This window comes from Morchella importuna (genome assembly GCF_003444635.1).
Source record: "Morchella importuna strain M04M26 chromosome Unknown Morimp01GS010, whole genome shotgun sequence".
Classification (NCBI taxonomy): domain Eukaryota; kingdom Fungi; phylum Ascomycota; class Pezizomycetes; order Pezizales; family Morchellaceae; genus Morchella; species Morchella importuna.
This window is the reverse complement of record NW_025763407.1, coordinates 323,573-343,006: the sequence shown is the minus strand read 5'-3', so window position 1 is coordinate 343,006 and position 19,434 is coordinate 323,573. Positions and strand designations below refer to the sequence as shown.

The 19,434-nt window shown below is 47.2% G+C and overlaps 5 protein-coding genes across 5 annotated transcripts; 1 reads left to right on the top strand and 4 right to left on the bottom strand.

Annotated features, from left to right (window-relative positions):
- Positions 1-973: 973 nt before the first annotated feature.
- On the bottom strand, positions 974-4,872 carry LAJ45_04188 (uncharacterized protein; the record flags this gene model as incomplete). Its single annotated transcript, XM_046113769.1, has 10 exons — positions 974-1,511; positions 1,584-2,086; positions 2,150-2,670; positions 2,734-3,430; positions 3,486-3,653; positions 3,733-3,895; positions 3,981-4,075; positions 4,389-4,476; positions 4,553-4,579; positions 4,814-4,872. The coding sequence occupies 10 exons, from the start codon at positions 4,870-4,872 to the stop codon at positions 974-976; spliced, it is 2,859 nt and encodes a 952-aa protein (XP_045972871.1).
- A 636-nt stretch (positions 4,873-5,508) lies between these two features.
- LAJ45_04187 (uncharacterized protein) lies at positions 5,509-6,934 on the bottom strand (the record flags this gene model as incomplete). Its single annotated transcript, XM_046113768.1, has 2 exons — positions 5,509-6,632; positions 6,709-6,934. The coding sequence occupies 2 exons, from the start codon at positions 6,932-6,934 to the stop codon at positions 5,509-5,511; spliced, it is 1,350 nt and encodes a 449-aa protein (XP_045972870.1).
- A 2,784-nt stretch (positions 6,935-9,718) lies between these two features.
- On the bottom strand, positions 9,719-10,954 carry LAJ45_04186 (uncharacterized protein; the record flags this gene model as incomplete). Its single annotated transcript, XM_046113767.1, has 4 exons — positions 9,719-10,044; positions 10,108-10,422; positions 10,481-10,741; positions 10,801-10,954. The coding sequence occupies 4 exons, from the start codon at positions 10,952-10,954 to the stop codon at positions 9,719-9,721; spliced, it is 1,056 nt and encodes a 351-aa protein (XP_045972869.1).
- A 2,571-nt stretch (positions 10,955-13,525) lies between these two features.
- Positions 13,526-14,176, bottom strand: LAJ45_04185 (uncharacterized protein; the record flags this gene model as incomplete). Its single annotated transcript, XM_046113766.1, has 4 exons — positions 13,526-13,615; positions 13,675-13,759; positions 13,816-14,014; positions 14,086-14,176. 4 exons carry the CDS (start codon positions 14,174-14,176, stop codon positions 13,526-13,528), a joined length of 465 nt encoding a protein of 154 aa, XP_045972868.1.
- An 841-nt stretch (positions 14,177-15,017) lies between these two features.
- LAJ45_04184 (uncharacterized protein) lies at positions 15,018-18,097 on the top strand (the record flags this gene model as incomplete). Its single annotated transcript, XM_046113765.1, has 6 exons — positions 15,018-15,097; positions 15,429-15,534; positions 16,001-16,059; positions 16,126-16,133; positions 16,184-16,573; positions 16,632-18,097. The coding sequence occupies 6 exons, from the start codon at positions 15,018-15,020 to the stop codon at positions 18,095-18,097; spliced, it is 2,109 nt and encodes a 702-aa protein (XP_045972867.1).
- Positions 18,098-19,434: the final 1,337 nt, after the last annotated feature.

Genomic DNA, 19,434 nt, shown 5'->3' with positions numbered 1-19,434 from the left:
GTCACACAGAGATCTGTCTGGAGGGAATCCCCGTTTTGACTCCCAACCACGTATCCATCGATCTCCACGTGACCGGCATCTTAGTCGGCATCGCTGGTTTGCTGAAGCACACGCGCCGGTACCGCCCGAGAGAGGAGGGAACAATCACGGAAGCCGAATGTCTGGAGCGCTCAGAAGTCGATTTTGCGGTGCCTAGATGTGTCTCGTTAGTGTAGGTCTATGGTAGAGAGTGAGCTAGGTGATTATGCGAGTGATATTCCGTGCGGCAGATTTGGAATTGCAAGTCATCCTTGGTCTTGATGTAGTCTACCGATAGCCTTTATTTTGCTCCTTGAATTCTATCGCGTGTAATACCCGCTTAGGACCTTCGAACTTTTGCCTTCTTGAGCGGCGGATTTTAAAATAGGGTAAGGCCCGAGTGAGCCGCTATGACGCACGAGTGATATCCTATGCTCCAGCCCCACACCCCAGAAACCACATCGCTCCAACCCAACCACATCATACATACTCGTACAGGAACAACACAATCACTCCTCACAACAGAGCACGAATCAACCCCGACCATTCTCCTCAAGCAGATATTCAAGGACTCAATCTCGGATTATATTCCCTATACTCTTATCACTCTCGATCCCGCGCTCAGATACATTAAGCTGCAACCCAAACAAATAAACGCCGGCCAATCGAAGAGGAAGGAAGAAAGAGAGCCAGATGAGGTATAAAGAAATAAGAATAAAAGAGAGACATGCGGGGGAGGGGGGGAAATAGATGCGATGCATGCTTGACTGACAAATAGAGCCCGACTACGTACCTGGGGAATCGCCGTGATCAATCTCTCTTAAAAACGGAAAGAACGAAAGGGAAAGACACAACTACAGTACACTGCTACAGTCTACCACACAGGGAAGCTCGAAAAAGCGAGAGAGAAAAAGCCACATAAAAGACATTAAGGATGATTGTGCAGGCGGGTTAATCATTTCCTGACACCCCTCCTCCCCGCAGCCAGTCTTCCGCCCAATCCCAAACCACCGGACCCTCCAGGCCTCACAGCCCCCACGGTATTCTTCCCCGCTGCCGGTGTCCCCGACCTTGTCGGCGACATGACCTGTGGCGTGCCCGTGCCCCCACTATTACCACCGCCGCCAACATGAAACATCTGCTGTCTTCTTGCCCTCTCCTGGACACTCTTGAACTTTTCCAGCAATTCAACCCATTTGATGTCGTCCACCTTCCCCTTTAATCTCCCTGGCCTTTCGCGCTCTGGAGGTGCGGCGCGTGGAGCAACGTGAAGGTAGCCAATTGCGCTGACGCTGTTGAGGCGGTTCTTGAGGGCAGCGAAGGCGGATGATTGTGGGAGGAGCATTAGAAGACCGTAGAGGCATTTGTAGAGGTAAGGGTGCTTCTCGGGTTCGAGGAGTTGCAGACGGAGGTACGTGAAGACGGGAGATTCGAGAAGTTGAACGAGTTTGTCAATTTGGATGAGAAGATTAACGGTGATTTCGAGTTCAGCACTGGGCATGGGTTAGCACTCGGTGATTTGGCGCTAGCGGGCTGTGCTCATATCTCGAGGAGGATAAACTTACAAGATCTGCAATAGGTTCGACGCCTGCTCATATGCTTGCGCCAATAAACACAACGAGAATGTTGCAACGGCATTATGGCACCAGCTCCTAAACAGGCTCACAAAGAACGTCTGGCCATCCTTTGTATCCAAGCTCCTCAGCCGTTTTCTCAGATCCGTTAGTTCCGGTGCCGTGATCAAGTTATTGTTCAGGTTCTGCACCATGATACTGGCAAATTCTACGTCCTCGTCTTTCTCAAGAATGTCTGCAAGTGTGCGGTAGATCCGCTCTGGGTTTAGGTTTACGCATAGATGCCGAATGATAAGGTTCCCACGGGTTTCGAGGAGCCGTCGGTCAGTAGAGAAGAGTGAAAGAAGAGACACCATAAAGGAGGTGAAGTAGTCGTCTTCACTGTTGTGACTGATTTGAGAGAGGAGTTGAAGGTCACGGGTTACAACTTGGTCTGAGGGATCACTCAGAGTTTTTAGAAGTGCTGGGAAAGTGCCGTCGTTGATGGCGAGCATCTACACAAATAGTGTTAGTATTACCATTTTCCCGTTCTGATATAGCTATGTATGATGACCAACTTTACGAGGCGCCTTCTTATGTAGCATTAATAGCCACTCTAGGGCCACAACCCTTGTCTGCTCGTGCTCATTGAGAAACTGCAGAGTTAGTGCGTTAACTGTTGCCGAGTAATCCAGATCCGCCTGTTTCGGCGGAGTGGGCGATGGTGGAGGGATAGGTGTCGGCGGTGCAGGCGGAATACTTGACGGTGTACGCCTTCCCATTGAATCCGACTCCTTTGGTAGGGACTGTCTCGGCATAGAGTCCCGCCTATCGCTACCGCTCCTCTCTCCCATGCCTGTACTCTCCCTTGTAGGTTGCCGCGACATAGGCGGCGACACACTCTCTTCACTCAGTGACATAATTAGATTTAGTAGGTTGGTATTAACCTTCAGCGCCGCCTGGCGTACCACCTCGATTTCATGCGCGATAGCCGGAAGAACATGCGACAACAATCGCGGAACAAAGGGTAGCATATCCTCTGGACATATCTCGAAAAAGTTATCAACCCACCGCAACGCAGTAAGTTGAATCTCCTCCTCTATCTCTGGCGGTAAGTTCCTGGCTTTTGTGGTTTCTCCATTAGAGATAAAGTAAAACCCACCTGATGAGTCGATGAATGGAATGAAAATCTCCAAGATCTTCTGGTACGCGACAACTACATCTTGACCTGGTATCCAAGAGCCGTCCGCACCGCTCTTTTCGTCATCAGGTATAATAGTATTATCCCCTGTATCACTGAGGGAGAGCTTTTCGGAGAGGTGCCGGCCCATGCCTTCGTCGGTGCCGTCATTGACACTACCGTCTTCACTGCGTGCCCGCTCTCTGGTCCGTGATTTACGAGACTCTTCAATATTCCGTTTTACGCTCGCAATACGCTTGATTTCGGCGAGGAAGCCCTCGAGGGCTTGCTGTGTGGCGACGTGGACGTCTTGGTTGGGGTCTGAGAGGAACTTGAAGAGGCCACCGAGGAAGTTCGGGAGGTAGGTTACTAGCTCTAAATCCGGTATTGAGTCCAAGAGAGTTATCCATGACACCAAAAAGATGCGGGTGAAGGGGTTAATAACATGGATTCTCTCTGTCAGTAATGGAATAAACAGCGGCAATGAGAATGCAGTCTTGAAGGCTGCTTCCGAAGCATAGGTGGGAGAATTTGAGTCGGATTGGTCGTCTATTATGCTCTGCTCCGGAGACTGCAGGACGGAGACGTAGGTGGGCGCCGACTCTGCTACAATGTCTTTTACAAGGCGGTCCAGTAGCTCCGCACCGTTCTTGACTGAGAGCTCGGAGTCCGCGGCTAGCTAAGCGGGTTTAGTATATTAGTCTGTAGAGAACCGGACGGGAGCTAGGACGTACTTTTGATAGTGCGTCGAACACATCGTTGAAGAACGGGAGTATTTCGCCCTTTGCGACCTTTGCGATGTTATACATACTCTCGCAAGCATAGTACCGCACTCTCGCATCCTGATCCGCAAAGCATGCTAGCACTGGGGGTACAATCTCCTTCAGATATTTCGCGACTTCCTAATAATTACCACCGGGCTTGCGTTAGCCTTCCTACATCCCTCCTGCCCACTTCCTACCCCACGCAGTAGTAACTCACAGGCCCCAACGCGATACTCGCCGCAGCAAGGCCAATCAGTCCTCCATTCCGCGCATGCGGTTGGTGAACGGCGTACGCGAACTCGTGGCAGAGTTGGTCGATGATGAGGCGAATACGTTCATGGTCCTCGTGCGCGACGCACTCCCGAACTACCTTCTCTAGTCTTGCCTCTGTCAGCTACCATGTTGCTATGCACCCACGTTCTCCCCACCTCTCCTCTATCTCTCTCTCTCTTCTTGTGGACTCACTCGAGGGCGCCGAGCTTCCGTCGGTCGTAGAGCTTGTCGTTGAGACTACGTTGGATTGAGTTATCCATATAACGGGTGGGGTAGTGGTGATGAAGCTTTCAGGAAAAGTATGTGTGAGGTGGGGTTTGGTGTGGGGAGCTGGTGGTGACGGTTGGCAAGGATTGAAGGTCGAGGTGTATGTAAGGGTCCTGTAGAGCTTCTTCGTTTCTTCTTTTGGCTTCGGTGAGGCTCTCGCGTATTGAGGGTGCGTGGGTACCTGAGAATGCAACAACGGGGCCTGTATCCACGTACGACTCCGAAGGAAGACACAAGAGAGAATCTACAAAAAGGAAGAAGCAGCAGCAGCAGCAGTAGAATAATAAGTTCAGACAAGCAGAGGGGTAACTGCTAACTGCCTAACTGACTGACGTTCGCACAATACAGTGTCACAGCCAACGACTCTAGCTCAGGCCTGCGCGGGGCAGGCAAGCAATCAAGCCCAGTAGATTTCTTAAAGCTAGTTCTCCAGTCAAAACCGTTGGTGAGGGGCGGCAAGACAGGGAAGGAAGGGTCAAGAGACGACGTCAACTTACTAGTGGCGTACCCAGTGTCCAGAGTGGCTAGCGATAAAAGATGGTCATGCCCAATCTGGCCAACGCTTTTCCGACTGGAGATGGAATACCGAGGGTTGAACAACTAAATCACTACTCGATTGGCTGTGCGGATATGATATATCACAGGTTACTATTGCAGTGTCTGGATTGGCTTGGCGGAAGATGTGAGTGATGGGTTGTGATGGGTGTCCTGGGAGGAAGGGGGGGGGGGGTGTGCAGCACAAGGTTGATGCTGCATACCTACTGAGTTGCATAGGGCACATGGGAGTTGCACTTCGGTAAAGTTGTGTGAAGTGCATCTTATTCCTCTATGCTGACATCACAGAAGGAATATTTAATGTGGCACCGTGGTGGGTGGTATGATACAGTCTTTTACCGTCTCTTGACGAATACTGCCACTTGACGAACAGGGATTCCAAGTATGGAAAGACAGTCAAGCAACAGCCAAGCTACGAGATCTCCGGTCCTTTTAACTTCTATTGGCCCAAAGTCCCCTGTCTGTCAACTGGCAGTATTCGTCAAGAGACGGTAAAAGACTGTATGGTTTAGGTGAGGAAACGTCACAAGATGCATGAGGAGGGTATATAATCCCCATAACCGCTCCTTCAGGCACCGTATTGCGAGATCTCAATCCAGTTACAATCCCATCCGACTCCATGGACATATATATAGACAACACACACACAATTATATATGTATCTTATTATCGTAGTATTCATTAAATACGTAATTATACCTCATCCAACTTCCTATTAACCGGGGAAGAGAAAATTAATAGAACCAAGCCCTAACAGAATGCTAACAATCCTATACAAATCTGACGAAAACCGTATGTACCCAGAACAGATCATGAAGTAAATAAATTATAGTAACCAACAACAAAAAAAAAAGACTTTGGACAACGAAATTTGGGGATATAGACTCAGAGCCAGTCATTACACCACCGTCATGACTGATCGCCCTCCCACCACCACCCTCGCAAACACAAACGCCGTTGCTCCACACAGGAGCATAGTCCCGGCAAATATCTGTAGCCCTTCAAACCCTCCATCATATCTTGTTACAAGTGCACCTCCAATAGGCACACCGGTCAATGCAGCCAATGATATCACAGCGAACAACGCTCCGTTCCTCACTCCAATCTCACGAATCTGACTGATCTGTGCTAGGCACGCCGGCGCCAGACTCACAAATGCACCCGTGCTGAATCCGTACAGCACTGAAAACACAATCGTGGGGGCATTCCCGGTTGTTGTCATCCACAAGGCGAAGATCAGGATCCCAGACACATAGCTGATAATCACCATGATATTGTACCGCCCAACCTTGTCACCAATCCACCCGGGGAGAATTCGACCGAATACCGAGGCAGCATTGAGCACGGAGACCATGTAGTTGGCCAATGTGGTACTCATGCCGTTCTGTTTCGCAGAAACGACAATATAGTTGAATGGCAAAAACATCCCAAAGAAGAAGAAGAATGCACCCATCACCGTCAGAGTGAACCCGGGCTCCTTGAAGTGTCGTGTGAAGTCATTCAACAGGAACGGAGACCACCCTTTCGCTGGGAGCCGTGAGCGCAGCGTAAGATTCGCGACGATCATGAGCCCAAGGATCAGGAATGCGGTGATACGCATAGCCCAGCCGTAGCCTACTCTAGGAATGAGGCGCTCAATCATGATTGGCATGATAACACCGCCGAGGGACGAGCCGGAGGCCATGATACCGAGGGCGAAGGCACGCTTCTTGAAGAACCAGGTGGAGACGTCGCCGAGGGCTGGGTAGAAGATGAGGGATGCACCAGTTGCGGAGACGATGCCCTGGCAGACGATGTAGTGCCAGTACTTGGACGAGATGCTAGTCATCATGAGGCCAAAAACATGCAAGAGGGTTCCTAAAGGAAGAATGAAACGGGACCCATAGGCGTCATAGTACTTTCCGACTATAGGACCAAAGAAGAACATGCAGAAGGTCTCAAGGGACGAGATCCACGATACTTGTGATGGCGTGTAGTCTTTTAATTGATGTGAGGTATAGTAGCCTTGAAATATTCCTATACCTGTATTATACCAGCCATAGATTAATATGGATATTCGCCACCTGATATAATTATATACGGAAGGAGGAAAACTTACAATTTATCCACCCAAAACTGCAAAACAGGCACGAAAACCCTCCTAAGACTGCTAACCATGCCGTTAAGCCTCCGTCTGGAAACTGTGACGGGTGGTGTATGGACACTTTCGTATCCACTTTCTCTAGGTCGGTCCGCAATTCGACATCCCTAGGGGGGTCATCTTTCAAAGGCGGAATACCTGAGAGGGTCGGGGAGGAGCTTGAAGGTGTGGATTCCGTTATCATCGCTGCTGCCATCTGATATCAAGGTTGGAGTTGAGGTTCTTGTGGTTCGCCAAATGTTTGCCTCCTCGTAGTAGGCACTGCACTGTATGGTACGTACCAATTCTCAAGTTATGTCCCTCTCTGTCTGTCTGAGTGTATAAAAAAAATGAAGGCGGACGGAAAGAGCCTTTATAATGTATCATTCTTTTTTCCCAAAAAATATGCGGTAGAAAAAAAAAATTGATTACACTGCAGGAAACAGTTACACTACAAAATCAATCAAATTCGATCCAACAATCAAGCGTGACTCTTCGCCGCAGACTAATCCATGCTCTTTATTCGTATGCTATGCTTATTCTCTACTCGTGCCAAGAGGGTAGATGTCTCACAAGGCGTGCGTGCATCTCCCGGTTAATCGGCATCTTTGAGTTGTTGCGCACTGATGCGCCAGCCAGGTGGGCGGGGGGAAATAAGATCTGGACAAAAGCATATCTCCGCCAATGCCAACGCCGGCGCTGGCCGAGCAGCAGCTATTCGAGGGTATTCCGCATACCTTGCTTAATTATCTACCCAGAATCTCTGCCATTTGTATCTGGAAAAAGGGCAGTTAGGAGGCTGGTCTTGTAGAGCTCCCAAGATCCTGGTAGGAGGAAAGGAATTGAGGGGATCTACTATGTGCGGTGGGGCAATATGGCTACATGTATCCAATGAGGCAATTGGGGCCAATTTACCCTACTCGCACATGTGGGGCAAGCGCGGAAGCAGAGCTTATTTCAATGTTCTGTGTGCCATTACCGGTGCCGTAAGTGCTCCCTGTTCTAGACCATCTGGTACTCGGGGAAGAACAGAATTAATGTTTAAAAGTATTGTTTGCTGTACTTTGTATGGTTTGGAACCATTCGTGTCTGATCACTGACTTACTTGCACTGGTATTTAAAAGTCTCAATGTAGAAATGAAGTATGTACGTACATAATACATGTAGTAGCATATTGAGCCCGAAGAGAATCCGATAGGTATACGGCTGGCCGGCGTGCACATGCCTAGATGATTGACGCCATATTGGGGGCGGCCTGTGTTGACCACCAATTAACTGTCCAACAGCAACAGATAGACGAGTCGGTTATATTGTTCCTTCATCAGATAGAGTAGGCGTATAGGCAGAAATTATAATCAGACCCTGCCGGCCCATGCCTTTTGATTTCCTCCCCTGCGTCTAGCTCTCGACTAGGGAGTGCAAATATCTCTAAGGCTCTGATTTATAAGTGCACACTTCCAGTTCTAATATGTAATCGCCCTTCTCTCGGCCGGGTGAAGTCCGGCGTCTCTCGATTCGAGTCACTTGTTCTCTTATTTGGTCGGGAAATTTCTTTGATGCTGTGTGCTATACAAACGGTAGGCCTTTGCGATACCAAAGCTTGTTTGGAAATTAAGGGAAAACGCATGGATTACCTGCAGGCCATGACGGGCGACGTCATGCAGTGGTGTCCGAGCGAACTTCGGGGTATTATTTTTGCTGCAGGTGTTTATGTTCCTCGCGGGTAGAGTGCAAGAGAGTGCAAGAGAAAGAAGGAAAGAATGAGTGGACATCGGTACGTACGGAAAGTACGTATCTGCACCGTTTTGTTCAAGGTGTCTTAGTCTTATCCCTAGGCAGCGCTCTCCAATCGGTCTCCAACCTGTCCTTGAAAAAGTGCACTCAGCCCATGCGGCTTAGCCCTACGTCGTATAGACCGGCCAGTGGTAGACACTTCGCAGCATAGCGCCGTCCGGCCAGCGAACCTACTAGGAATGGAGCGAAACGTTACTAACGCACAAACCCGAACAACCACAGCCGCGTAGGCTCTCCCCTCTCCCCTCTTTAGCGGATGAGTCACTTGGCATCAGAAATGGTTACCTTAGCACCTACCCTAGCCCTGTCAGCAATTGATTCGATTGATAACGCCCCAACTCAACTAGCTACTGATAACACCACGAATTCTTGGCACGCCGGAGTTAGTACAGACACGAGGACCGAAGCCCGGAGGTAAAATGGGATGGGTTAGATCGATTGATTGGAATTAATGCCAGTTAACGCATGTACTAGCATCGTAGTAGGTGAAGGTTGACAGTGAGCGACATTGATCGTACGTACCACGAAATTCATATCAGGGTTTGTGGATGGTGTATAGTGTCTGTGCGAGCTGTGGAATGGCGGGAAAACCGGTTGCAATTGTGAAGGTGCCTGCTTTCCGGCGTTGTGGTGTCAGTGGAGGATACAGAGCAGTAGTAATGGGAGTTAGAAGGAGTAAGTACAGGGTGGGAAACCGGAGGGAGTAGGTAAAGAGTGGGGCTATACACTTACAGCGTGCTAGATTTGAGGATAATAACAAGTACACGATGATAAAAATTCGTGTATCAGAATTGGATTTGAAAACACACAGTATTTTCAATTGAGAATATTATTATTTTAGGTGTTTATAAATATCCCCTCTCATCTTATAGTGGGTTTCTTCACCTCTAACCTTCCCACCTTATATACATACACCGCTGACGTTTGAGATATATAGACTATTCTTTCCAATATATACTCCTACTCCTATGTTCCTTCAACGAACATAGGGCCCACCCTGTACAATACTGCCATCAGTACCGCAAACAAGAGGCCGACAACACTAACCTCACGACAACCCCCAAACTGACCGCTCCTACAACAGAATTCAGATCCATAAGCACCTCGACGCGACCAACGGCCCACAAGAGTCAGCAACAATGACCTGCAACGAATCTTCTTCTCTATCTTACACCCTCCCTAACGACCATCACCACTACCCCTTCTTCCCCACCGAGAACCTCTGACAATCATCCTGCGCACCCCTCTGCGCAACCGGCATCAAGACAGGCTGATGATTCGCCGCCGAGCTCATCGTACAAACCCTATAGAAACCCTTTTCCAGGCCCGCGGACACCGTGGCCTTCAGCCCGCCGCTACCATCACCGGCGTCATTGATGCCCTTGAAGAACTCAAACGCTGCTGGGTCTGGTGGTGTGCTTGGGTTGAGGGAGCTGAGGCGTTGGATGACGACGTGGGTGTGACCTACTATTTTGCCGTCCTTGAGTGTTTGCGGTGCTGAATAGTAGGTTGATGCTGGGTCTTGCAGAAAAGGAGGTATGTCAGTACTGTATCAATGCTAGTATATGATTGGAATATACTCACTGGTGAAGCTTCCGGCAACGAGGTTAAGAACTTGGATCTCGATATCGAATGACGTCTCAGCGGGGATGTCTTCGCCGGGGCCGGGAGATATGATGATTGTGGAGACCATGTTAGCCGTAGAGGGAATGTCGCCCATGGGGATTCCATTACAGGAGCCGGATTTGATCTGCTGGCCGTTTGTGAGTGTTTTGTCTGTGCAGAAGTTTATAAAGTTCGCAGAGTCGGTGAGTGAGTCGGCCTGGGTGGGGTCGGAGGTTTCTTCCTGACCAGTCTTGGCAGAGTTGGATTGCACGTTGGCGGGTGAGAGGAAAAGCGCTGTTTAATTGTGAGATGAGATTTTGATTCACAAATTGACGGTGAGTGGGGATTAAACCTTTTCTTCCACGCCCTCCTCTCCCACTACTCCCTCCCCTGTTACTGTTATCGGAATCAATCTCATCATCACTGCCGTTACTATTTCCACCTCCATTCCTATCACTGCTGCCATTATCCCCGTTATCGTCACTGCCATTACCAGTCTCGGCAAGTCCCTCCGCATCCCCAGTAGCAGACGGGCTACCACCAAAAAAGTCACCAATTGGAAGCGTCATAGTAACAACTAGTCCACCTGGGGCTGTTGTTGTTATTACTATATCTACGTTTATATCAGGATCAATGATCATATGATAGATTTATACACTTATATAAACGTACCTTTCCCATTATCATCACAACCTCGACCCCTGCAGCGGTCGTTACCCTCTCGCCCTTGGCCTCCTTCACGATTGTCTTCTGGTGTAGGAGCACATATAACAGATGTGCCGAGTAGAAAGAGTGAAAGGAGGGGGAGTGTAGTGTGGAGCTTCATGATATATTGAGAGAACAGGTCTTCCAAACCTGAGAAGCCGGCTTAAAGGAAAGGAGAATGCAGCAGAAAAATTAAAAATAAGGAAAATAGGATCCGGACCCTATAGGCAGCAGTAGTTAAGCTCTAATGAATTACTGAAGTGAGGGAATTCGAAGAAGTCTGGCGGGCCTCGGAGGGAAAAGCATTGATACATATAACAGCCCCTTTCGCCGCACTTGTCTTTGCTTCTTTCTTCGCTTAGTGTTGGATACATGTATGACAACACAGGTGTCTTTTATATACCAGATCCAGGCCGTCCGTTGTCTATGATTTGAAACCTCAAAAATCTTGGTATCGAGCTCTAAAACCTCTGCAAGCAAAAGCTCCCATGCAAAAATAGCCGGGAACCGACCCAATTGCCAATCATTGCGCGATTGTTATCAAATAGCAAAGAAACGGGTTTCTTTATTTAAGCCTCGAAGGAAGGGACTACAGCGAAGCAGACATCAAGCGCTTTGTACCTGAAGATCACAAGGCTGTTGTGTTGGGTGTTCGCAGTAGTGTAACTGATAACGGGTTAGCGCAGAGTGGTGGTAACGAATCAGGGCACGGGAGGCTTGAAACGTTTGCCGCTCTTCTGGGATAAGGTTAAGCTCCGGCGGGCATGAAGAATTTCTAAACATAGACACTTCCTATTGGCACATAACCGCCCTTTGGGTCTTTTGTTTACCTCGGAAAGTGCTGAACGATATCAGATTGATCAATTGACATGCCGTTTTAAAGATTAGAGTGTTGTGATGCGAGCTAACTGGTATCTTACCTTTGCCCCGACGTTCATGATAGATTACTAGGTCGGAGAATCACCCCGGGAACAGCATAGAGGCATATTCCTATTCCTAAAAACAACCAAAGGTAAAAAACGTGCTAATGAGATATCAACGACGTTTAAGTATCCAATCTCCACCCTCCCCTGCCCTTATGCGATTCCCCGGAAAATTGAATCAATTTATTTTGACCCGCATTCCTGAATTGCGAAATCTCCCTCATGGTGGAGCGCGCCCGGTTTGGGGAGAGATCGCGGCGGGGTGGGGATAAGGATGTCTAAGTTTGTTGTTGGTTGAAGTTATGTCACCTCCCATGGTATTGGTTTCACTAGCTGCATGCGTACGGCTCATTCAGTTATCGCAGGAATGAGCATGGAGTTTGATAGTTGATGAAAATGTGAGGTGTGTACATCTATTGAGGCTGAGAAAACGTTATGATTGTCGGCGGGGGGTTGGAAGTTCGAATTCCGAGCCTCGGGCTTTCTTATAAGGTCTGGTGCTGGTGGGATCGTCCCATTCTTTATGCTAGTAGGTGCTGGGATATACATACGTGGACTTAAGGTTTAGAGCCTAGATTTATGGGATCTGTCCGGATAAGTATCTATTTTTGGTTTTTATAATGAATTTATGACGGCTCGAAACGGTTCCTAAATTTGGCGATGTCTAAAATGGCTAAGAATGTAAGAACATCATGTAGTTTTTAACTCCTGTTTTTTGCTCCAGTAAGATTTTGAGAGGCTAAATCTAGCGCTAGGTGATTTTGTGTTGGGTCCTTATGTGCGAGTGATGGGCCATGTACATTTTCAGGAGCTAGAAAACCAATTTGACGGTTTGCTTGGCAATTAGGGTCTTTAAAGTACTTACATGTATATAGGTAGTCATATTCTCTTCTTTTTTTGTTTATTAATTGCGATACTAAAGTGGGTACAGTCTAGGCACAAGATAAGCTACCGCTTAAGGCTGTATGGGTAGAATCACATTGACATGTACATACTAGTACTAGGGTATAGCGAAAAGTGATCAGAATCTGATAAGAAAAATACACGTATTCACCGCAGCATTCACTTATCAGATTCTGATCACTTACCCTCAACACCTGGTACATGTACGTATCCCTTGGGCGCGTGAGACATTTGCGAAATCTCTCATGCATAAATATCATGTGATCTCGAAATTTGAGTGAGGAAACGTCAGGGTAAGCTGTTCGCTGCGTTTTCCAGTACTTGTAGTACGCCTATATGCCAAAAACTTCGCAGGTCGCTGCCTTATTTCAGTCAATCACTTCCTGAATAGATCACCCTACTAAGTGGTGCACGGCCCAGGTCGCGAATTTGACAAGTTTCATCCATGGAAGGGATAGTTTCTGAGAAAATAAATGGAATTTTCGAAGCTCTCATTCCTTGTGACCCCCGAATCTTTGAGTCAAATTGAAAGTCTAGTCCAATGTCTAGGTCCAGGTCCAGGTCATAGCTCTTGAAGCACTTGCGAGATCTCTGGTAGCGTCATATTTGTGCCTTTAATGGTCGATCATATGTAGTACTAATCACGCCTCTAGATCGATAAAGAGTGACAAGAGTCATCTCTTCTAGAAGCAAGAACGCGGTGTGACGGTAGGAGTTCATAAGCACATTACGATCGCGTCACATCACAGAAGCACACGATTCCCAGAAAAAAACCTTTTAGATTCTAGCCTACTTTTGATATTAAAAAAAGTACATGAGTCAGTTTACCCGTTTCCTTCCCTAACACCGAAAACCCTTGCCATCCTCTAAGCAGTCTCGTCGAAGACGTAGGTCAAGTGGCACTTTCCGCAGTACTGGCGGTTGTGCATAGCGGCCATGAAGACACCAGCACCACACTAGAATTGAACACACGGTTAGATTTATGATATCTGAATGTGATTATGGGAATACTGACTCCTTCCTGAGGACACTCGCGGCGGAGACGCTCGATCTTGCCCTCGCTGTCGACCTTGTAGAACTTAAGCACAGCAAGTTTGGTCCTACGAATCCAGTTGGTATCATCTCCATCTCTTTACAATCGGAACCAGGGGCTTACTTCTTGCGCTTGTGCTTGATCTTCTTGGGGGTGGTGTACACCTTCTTCTTTCTCTTCTTGGCACCACCACGGAGGCGGAGCACAAGGTGGAGAGTGGACTCCTTCTGGATGTTGTAGTCCGCGAGGGAGCGGCCATCCTCAAGCTGCTTGCCGGCGAAGATCAAGCGCTGTTGGTCTGGGGGGATTCCCTCCTTATCCTCTGTTGATGCACACACACAGTCAGCGGCTGATTGGTAATCGTGATAAAGACCCTCAAAAAGAAAAACGTACGGATCTTGGACTTGACATTCTCGATTGAGTCGGAGGACTCAACCTCGAGGGTGATGGTCTTGCCCGTAAGGGTCTTTACAAAGATTTGCATGTTTGTCGGATGGAAACCAGCAGCTCAGCAAGAATGCCTCTTCGATGTTGGTAATGGTTTGTTAAGGTGGAAAAAACCCTGCGGAACTTTTGGTGGGTGGGTATTTGTGGGGTTGACATTAGTGGGTTGTGTGGGTGCCCTAGGACAGTCACACGCCACGTTGTGGCTGACCAAGATCAACCTGCCCTGTTGGATTGGCTGTGGCTGGAGATGTTAAAACATGGCATTCTGATTGGATGTGGGAGTCGTGATATATATCATGAATATTCCCCGGGTCTGTGGAGCAAGGGGAATCTCATAATTGATTTCAATGCCCGGATAGCCGTTTACTGGCACGGATAAACAATTTCTCGGAGAGGTTTGTTATGAGATCGATCACTCATCAAACCCACGAGGTTTCAACTAAAAATAGAACAATAACAAAATCCTCGAATAATCGTTTATGATTTGGTGAATTCGGACTGTCCTTTTGTTTACCATAATATATCATCACATGCCGAATACCTATCGGTTACCCTTAATATCACGTTATAAAAAGCACGGTTTTTAATTAGTAGAAATTCTTTTTTTTTTTGATCTGTTGAAAAGCCATCGCGACAGTTTGCATACATGTATGTTCTCTACTCTATACATGGATGTCCTACATGATGTATATGGAGTGACGTACAAAAGCTTGTCATAGATATCGAAGTTCAATTTTCAGTTGTCACTTGTTTTTGTTTTACGGAGTTGATTATGCAAATGATGTGTTGATCGTAATTTCACCACGTCGGGCCTGGTGTTTTGTCGTGGTTGTTTTCCTCGCTTTTTCAATACAGAAGCCGTTAAAAGAGATGAGCTCATGCATGCTTTAGATCTCGTCCTCTATAGCGGGGTTACGCTGCTACCATCGGCCGTCTTGACTACAGTACTGTTCATCATGTATGTACATGTATGTATGTATTATATGTACCTACATACTCTACATACATGTATGTGCATGTAAACAGCTAATATTCGCGTGTTACGGAGCGCCATATTTACCAGCTGATAATGCTCATTAAAATGCCCTGATACATTGAAATTCTGTCCCGTGAGTACATTATGTAGGTCATGTTATGATTTCAGCTTCTTCGTAGAGACTTTCAACAACAACTTCGGCTTAAAGGGCAAAAATTAATCCGTGTATTATCTTACTGGATAGATTGGACTCATTACACGATTTGGGGCCACCAGTAATATTGACATCTGAAGTTTACTAACAGAGGCACAGCACAAACTCGGCGGGTCAAGTCGCGTCTGCAAGCCGGAAACAGCTGGGGTTGTTTGCTACGCGCCGATCAAGATCGTTGCCGGTAGCAACGCCAACTCACGTGTTGGTGCGTCACGGAGATCGCTCGAGGCGTGTTGTTATAGCAACAGCCAAGCATCTATGTAAACAAGGCATCCGTTTCCCTCTTAGACCCTCCTGCTCGCCCCCTCCTGCAGCTTGTTTCTTCCTTTCCTCCCTCTATCCCTCGCTTGGACTCCGTAGTCCACTCCTATCTTCACGCTGCGAGTCATTTCGCTCATAATTACCCCCTCACCACGTCCCTCCCTATCCGATATACGCAGTCAAAACAATATCGGTCATTCTATTGTCACTATCAAACCACAGCAGCTCCCGAGAGGGCTTCTCGAGTAACTAGTCCATTGGATAATTTCTCCAGACGATATTACGATCTACTTCACGATTTCACGTTTTTGAGGTTTTCAAAGAGTTCAATTATTTACCCGGGGCCATCCCCTTATTTTGTTTTACGGGGCCAATTATTGCAGCTTCCGATCCATATAACATCTATATAGCCGGCTGTTTGTCTTGTTTTTTCGCATCTGAAAGTTCTACTCTGCAATACTATCGTCAGGTATTTTAATATACCCCAGATTACTACTCCCTGTATTAAATTACAGTTGCTAACGTCTGACCACAGGGCGATAGGTAGTTGCTAGAGATAGGATCGACAATTGATAATTCAATGTCAATGACAGCACAGGAGCTCACTTTCCATATGCATACGCCCCAAGGCAACCGGGCTATAGATGGGAAACAGGCTGCCAAACAACATAAGCAACGACAGCAGACAAACCGTCTAGCACCCTATCCCTCGCCTTCGAAGCGTCAAGGAGGAGGTTATCAACACAGACGGCATAACTCTGTTGCGGACGCACTGACTCTCGGCTCGGCTACGGCTCAGAGCCCCATAAACAGCAACGCCAGTATATCTGCGGTTAGAACCATGAACGGACTCGGCATTAAAGTAAATGGGGACGAACAAAACCACAACCATCCAACGACAGCAGATGGCGGTATTGATATGGAGTATTGGGGCATCATGAATGATCAAAGGCCTAGAACACCCACATGCCAAGGCATTCTTAGTAAGTCAACCACTGCGGGTTGGTCATGGATTATCACCCGCTTACACGGGTCTATTAGCTTTCAACCCAGTCACCCCGCAAAGCCCATTCACCTGCTACCAACAGAACAATGCTTCAATTCCGCATGACATTGATCAATTCCTCTCCGGAATTGACTCGCCGGCTATGTCCAGAAGAGTCTCGGTTGTGTCGAATCACTCTCCACTAAGAGCTAACTTCCAGTTTGAGAATTCTCAAGTTCACGATTTGCCTACCCCGCCGCACACCGCTCGCCTAGGCCACAATACCTTTGATATGGCACCTCTGCCACACATCAAGTTTGCTAGCATGTCTGCAATCAGTAATATGGGATCGGAGGCCGACTTTGAAGCCGCACCTCCGTATTCACCCCTATCTCCGGCCTTCGACTCTATCCCATCGTCACCCCCAGTCCGTTTTGAAAAACCTTTCCGGAGCCCTCTGAGTATAGTTGTTCAGAAAGGCCCAGCTCCAGCAAAGAGGTTTCAACAAGTGGATCTTCCGGCTCTGGCACCAGCCCCACGCACAACTTTAGATACACCGCCCCCCGCTCCAGTGAGGGAATCGTCTTCTACTCCAAGTGAAAAGGCCACAGAGATTACAATTGATTTAATAAATAGCTACATCTCCGGACCGGAAGCTACTGACGGAAAATGGTTATGCCTTTACCCTGATTGCGAGAAGAGATTTGGGAGAAAGGAGAATATCAAGTCCCATGTTCAAACCCATCTTGGAGATCGTCAGTTCCTATGCGAAACCTGTAAGAAGTGTTTCGTTCGACACCATGACCTGAAAAGACATTCAAAAATTCATACGGGTGTCAAACCGTATCCGTGTGATTGTGGAAATGCATTTGCTAGGCATGATGCTTTGACTAGACACCGGCAGCGTGGGATGTGCAGTGGAGCGTTTGAGGGGGTTATTAGGAAGGTAGTCAAGAGGGGAAGGCCTCGCAAGAAGCCGCTCAAGGAAGAGGAGGACCGTACTGTGAAGCCGGAAGAAAATACTGAGGGTTCAGAGGAAGAGGCTTATTTTGCATCTGACGCTTCCAACCCCCCATCACCTCGTGATATTCCAGATTTCAGCAGCCCTGCCGGTCACAGCCCAGGACCGCAAACTCCACAATACGTTATTGAAGGGACACCCTCGTTGAGAGAGAGTTCCCCTAGTGCTTCTCATGACTTCAGCATTCCCCCCTCACCACACGGGGGATACGATTTTGAGGACTTCACCTCATCATCGGGCAGAGGCTCTTTGGCATTCAATGCGCTAGATGGTAGTTACGATATGCCAGCTCATTCTATGGAGAACTCATCTATGGCGAGAAAGCCTCAAAATTCCTACACCGACGAGTTATTAGCCCAGCCAGAATATTCAATGTTTACACATGAAGGGGTTTTAGACTTAACAGCATTGGAAAGGGACCCTGATATCCTGGGATTTCAAGATTACATAAAACCTGAATTACTCAACAACTCGCAGGACACTTTCTTTGGAAGCTGTTGATGCGGGAACCGCAGCGTCCTGGAATATGAGTTTGCCAAATGACTATGAGGCAATTGGGTTGTAAACGGAGTATTAGGAGAAGATTTGATTTATTCGATTTCCGGCTTTGATTCAAGAGTTGGTTTCACTCTTTGGGATTGCGGGATAACTGGGTTTCCTTTAGTCGGTGGTGGTCAAATTCTTTAATGAAATTCATGAATATCAGTTTTAGTGATTTCCCTTTCTTATATTCTATGTTTTATGTTGTTGGCCTTTGATTTCATATGTCTGCGAGAAGGTATAACGAACGATACCAGAGAGAGAACGATGTTGATTTTTTATTACTGTTTTCAAGCAATGGTTTCCCAGACTTACAAAAAGAAAAAAAGAAAAAAAATCAAGCTACTGTTATTGATTAATGATGTTTATGTTTTGTCGCATTTTGCGTTGTCATTTTCCTTTGTTATGCACTGTCGACTGAGGAGGCCTAATGGTAAGTGGAGTAGTTGAGTTGGCGAGGGTTATCTGATTTGTTTATGAGTATGTACTAGTACAATGTTTGTAAATTAGCTACTAGATAGGACACGCATAATTGAGTTTACGTTGAGTTTAATGACTTAAGTTCTCCACTAGGCTTTTTAAACGCACATATATGCATCTTACCCATATTTTGATCAGGACTGCCAATGCATATGTGAGCTTGTTCTGCATATCGTAATAGTTACCTATTAGCGCTTCACCGGAAATCTACCTTACTGGGGGAGAGCTGTAGCCTGTAGCGAATTAGGTCGATCAACACCGTAATTGCGCAATTACATAAGGCCTCACCTAGCTTGCCAGAGTATCCAATGAGGTCGAGATGAAATGAGTCAAAGCATATCTCATTTGGAGAGCTATGTTTCTCTTCATGGTGCTGCCTTTACACCCATTACCCAAAAAATAATGGGATAGAGTCGATAATTTTGGAGCGTATGGAAAGTAGGTACGTACATACATCGTATATTGGATTAAGCTAGATTTCGAAATAGTAGGTATTAGCTCCCTGATTGTCGCTCTACCAATCCCTAGAGAAACCAACGTATATAATTGTTATCGGGTGGTGAATGAGAGTGGTATTCAGTGTATTGCTCGTGAGCTAAAGAAAATACTCAGCAGCCAATCAACCCAAAGAACAGGACAGCAAGACAGAGGATCGATAGCAAGACAGCAAAACAACAAGACAGGATCACGAACTCTCTTCAAAAGCTGACGCGACCTGCATACTATGAGCAGGGAACGATTATTTTATATTTTAACAATAACGATTGTATGATCATACGACACAAGATATGGTTACTCACCATTTTGAATATTGAGAC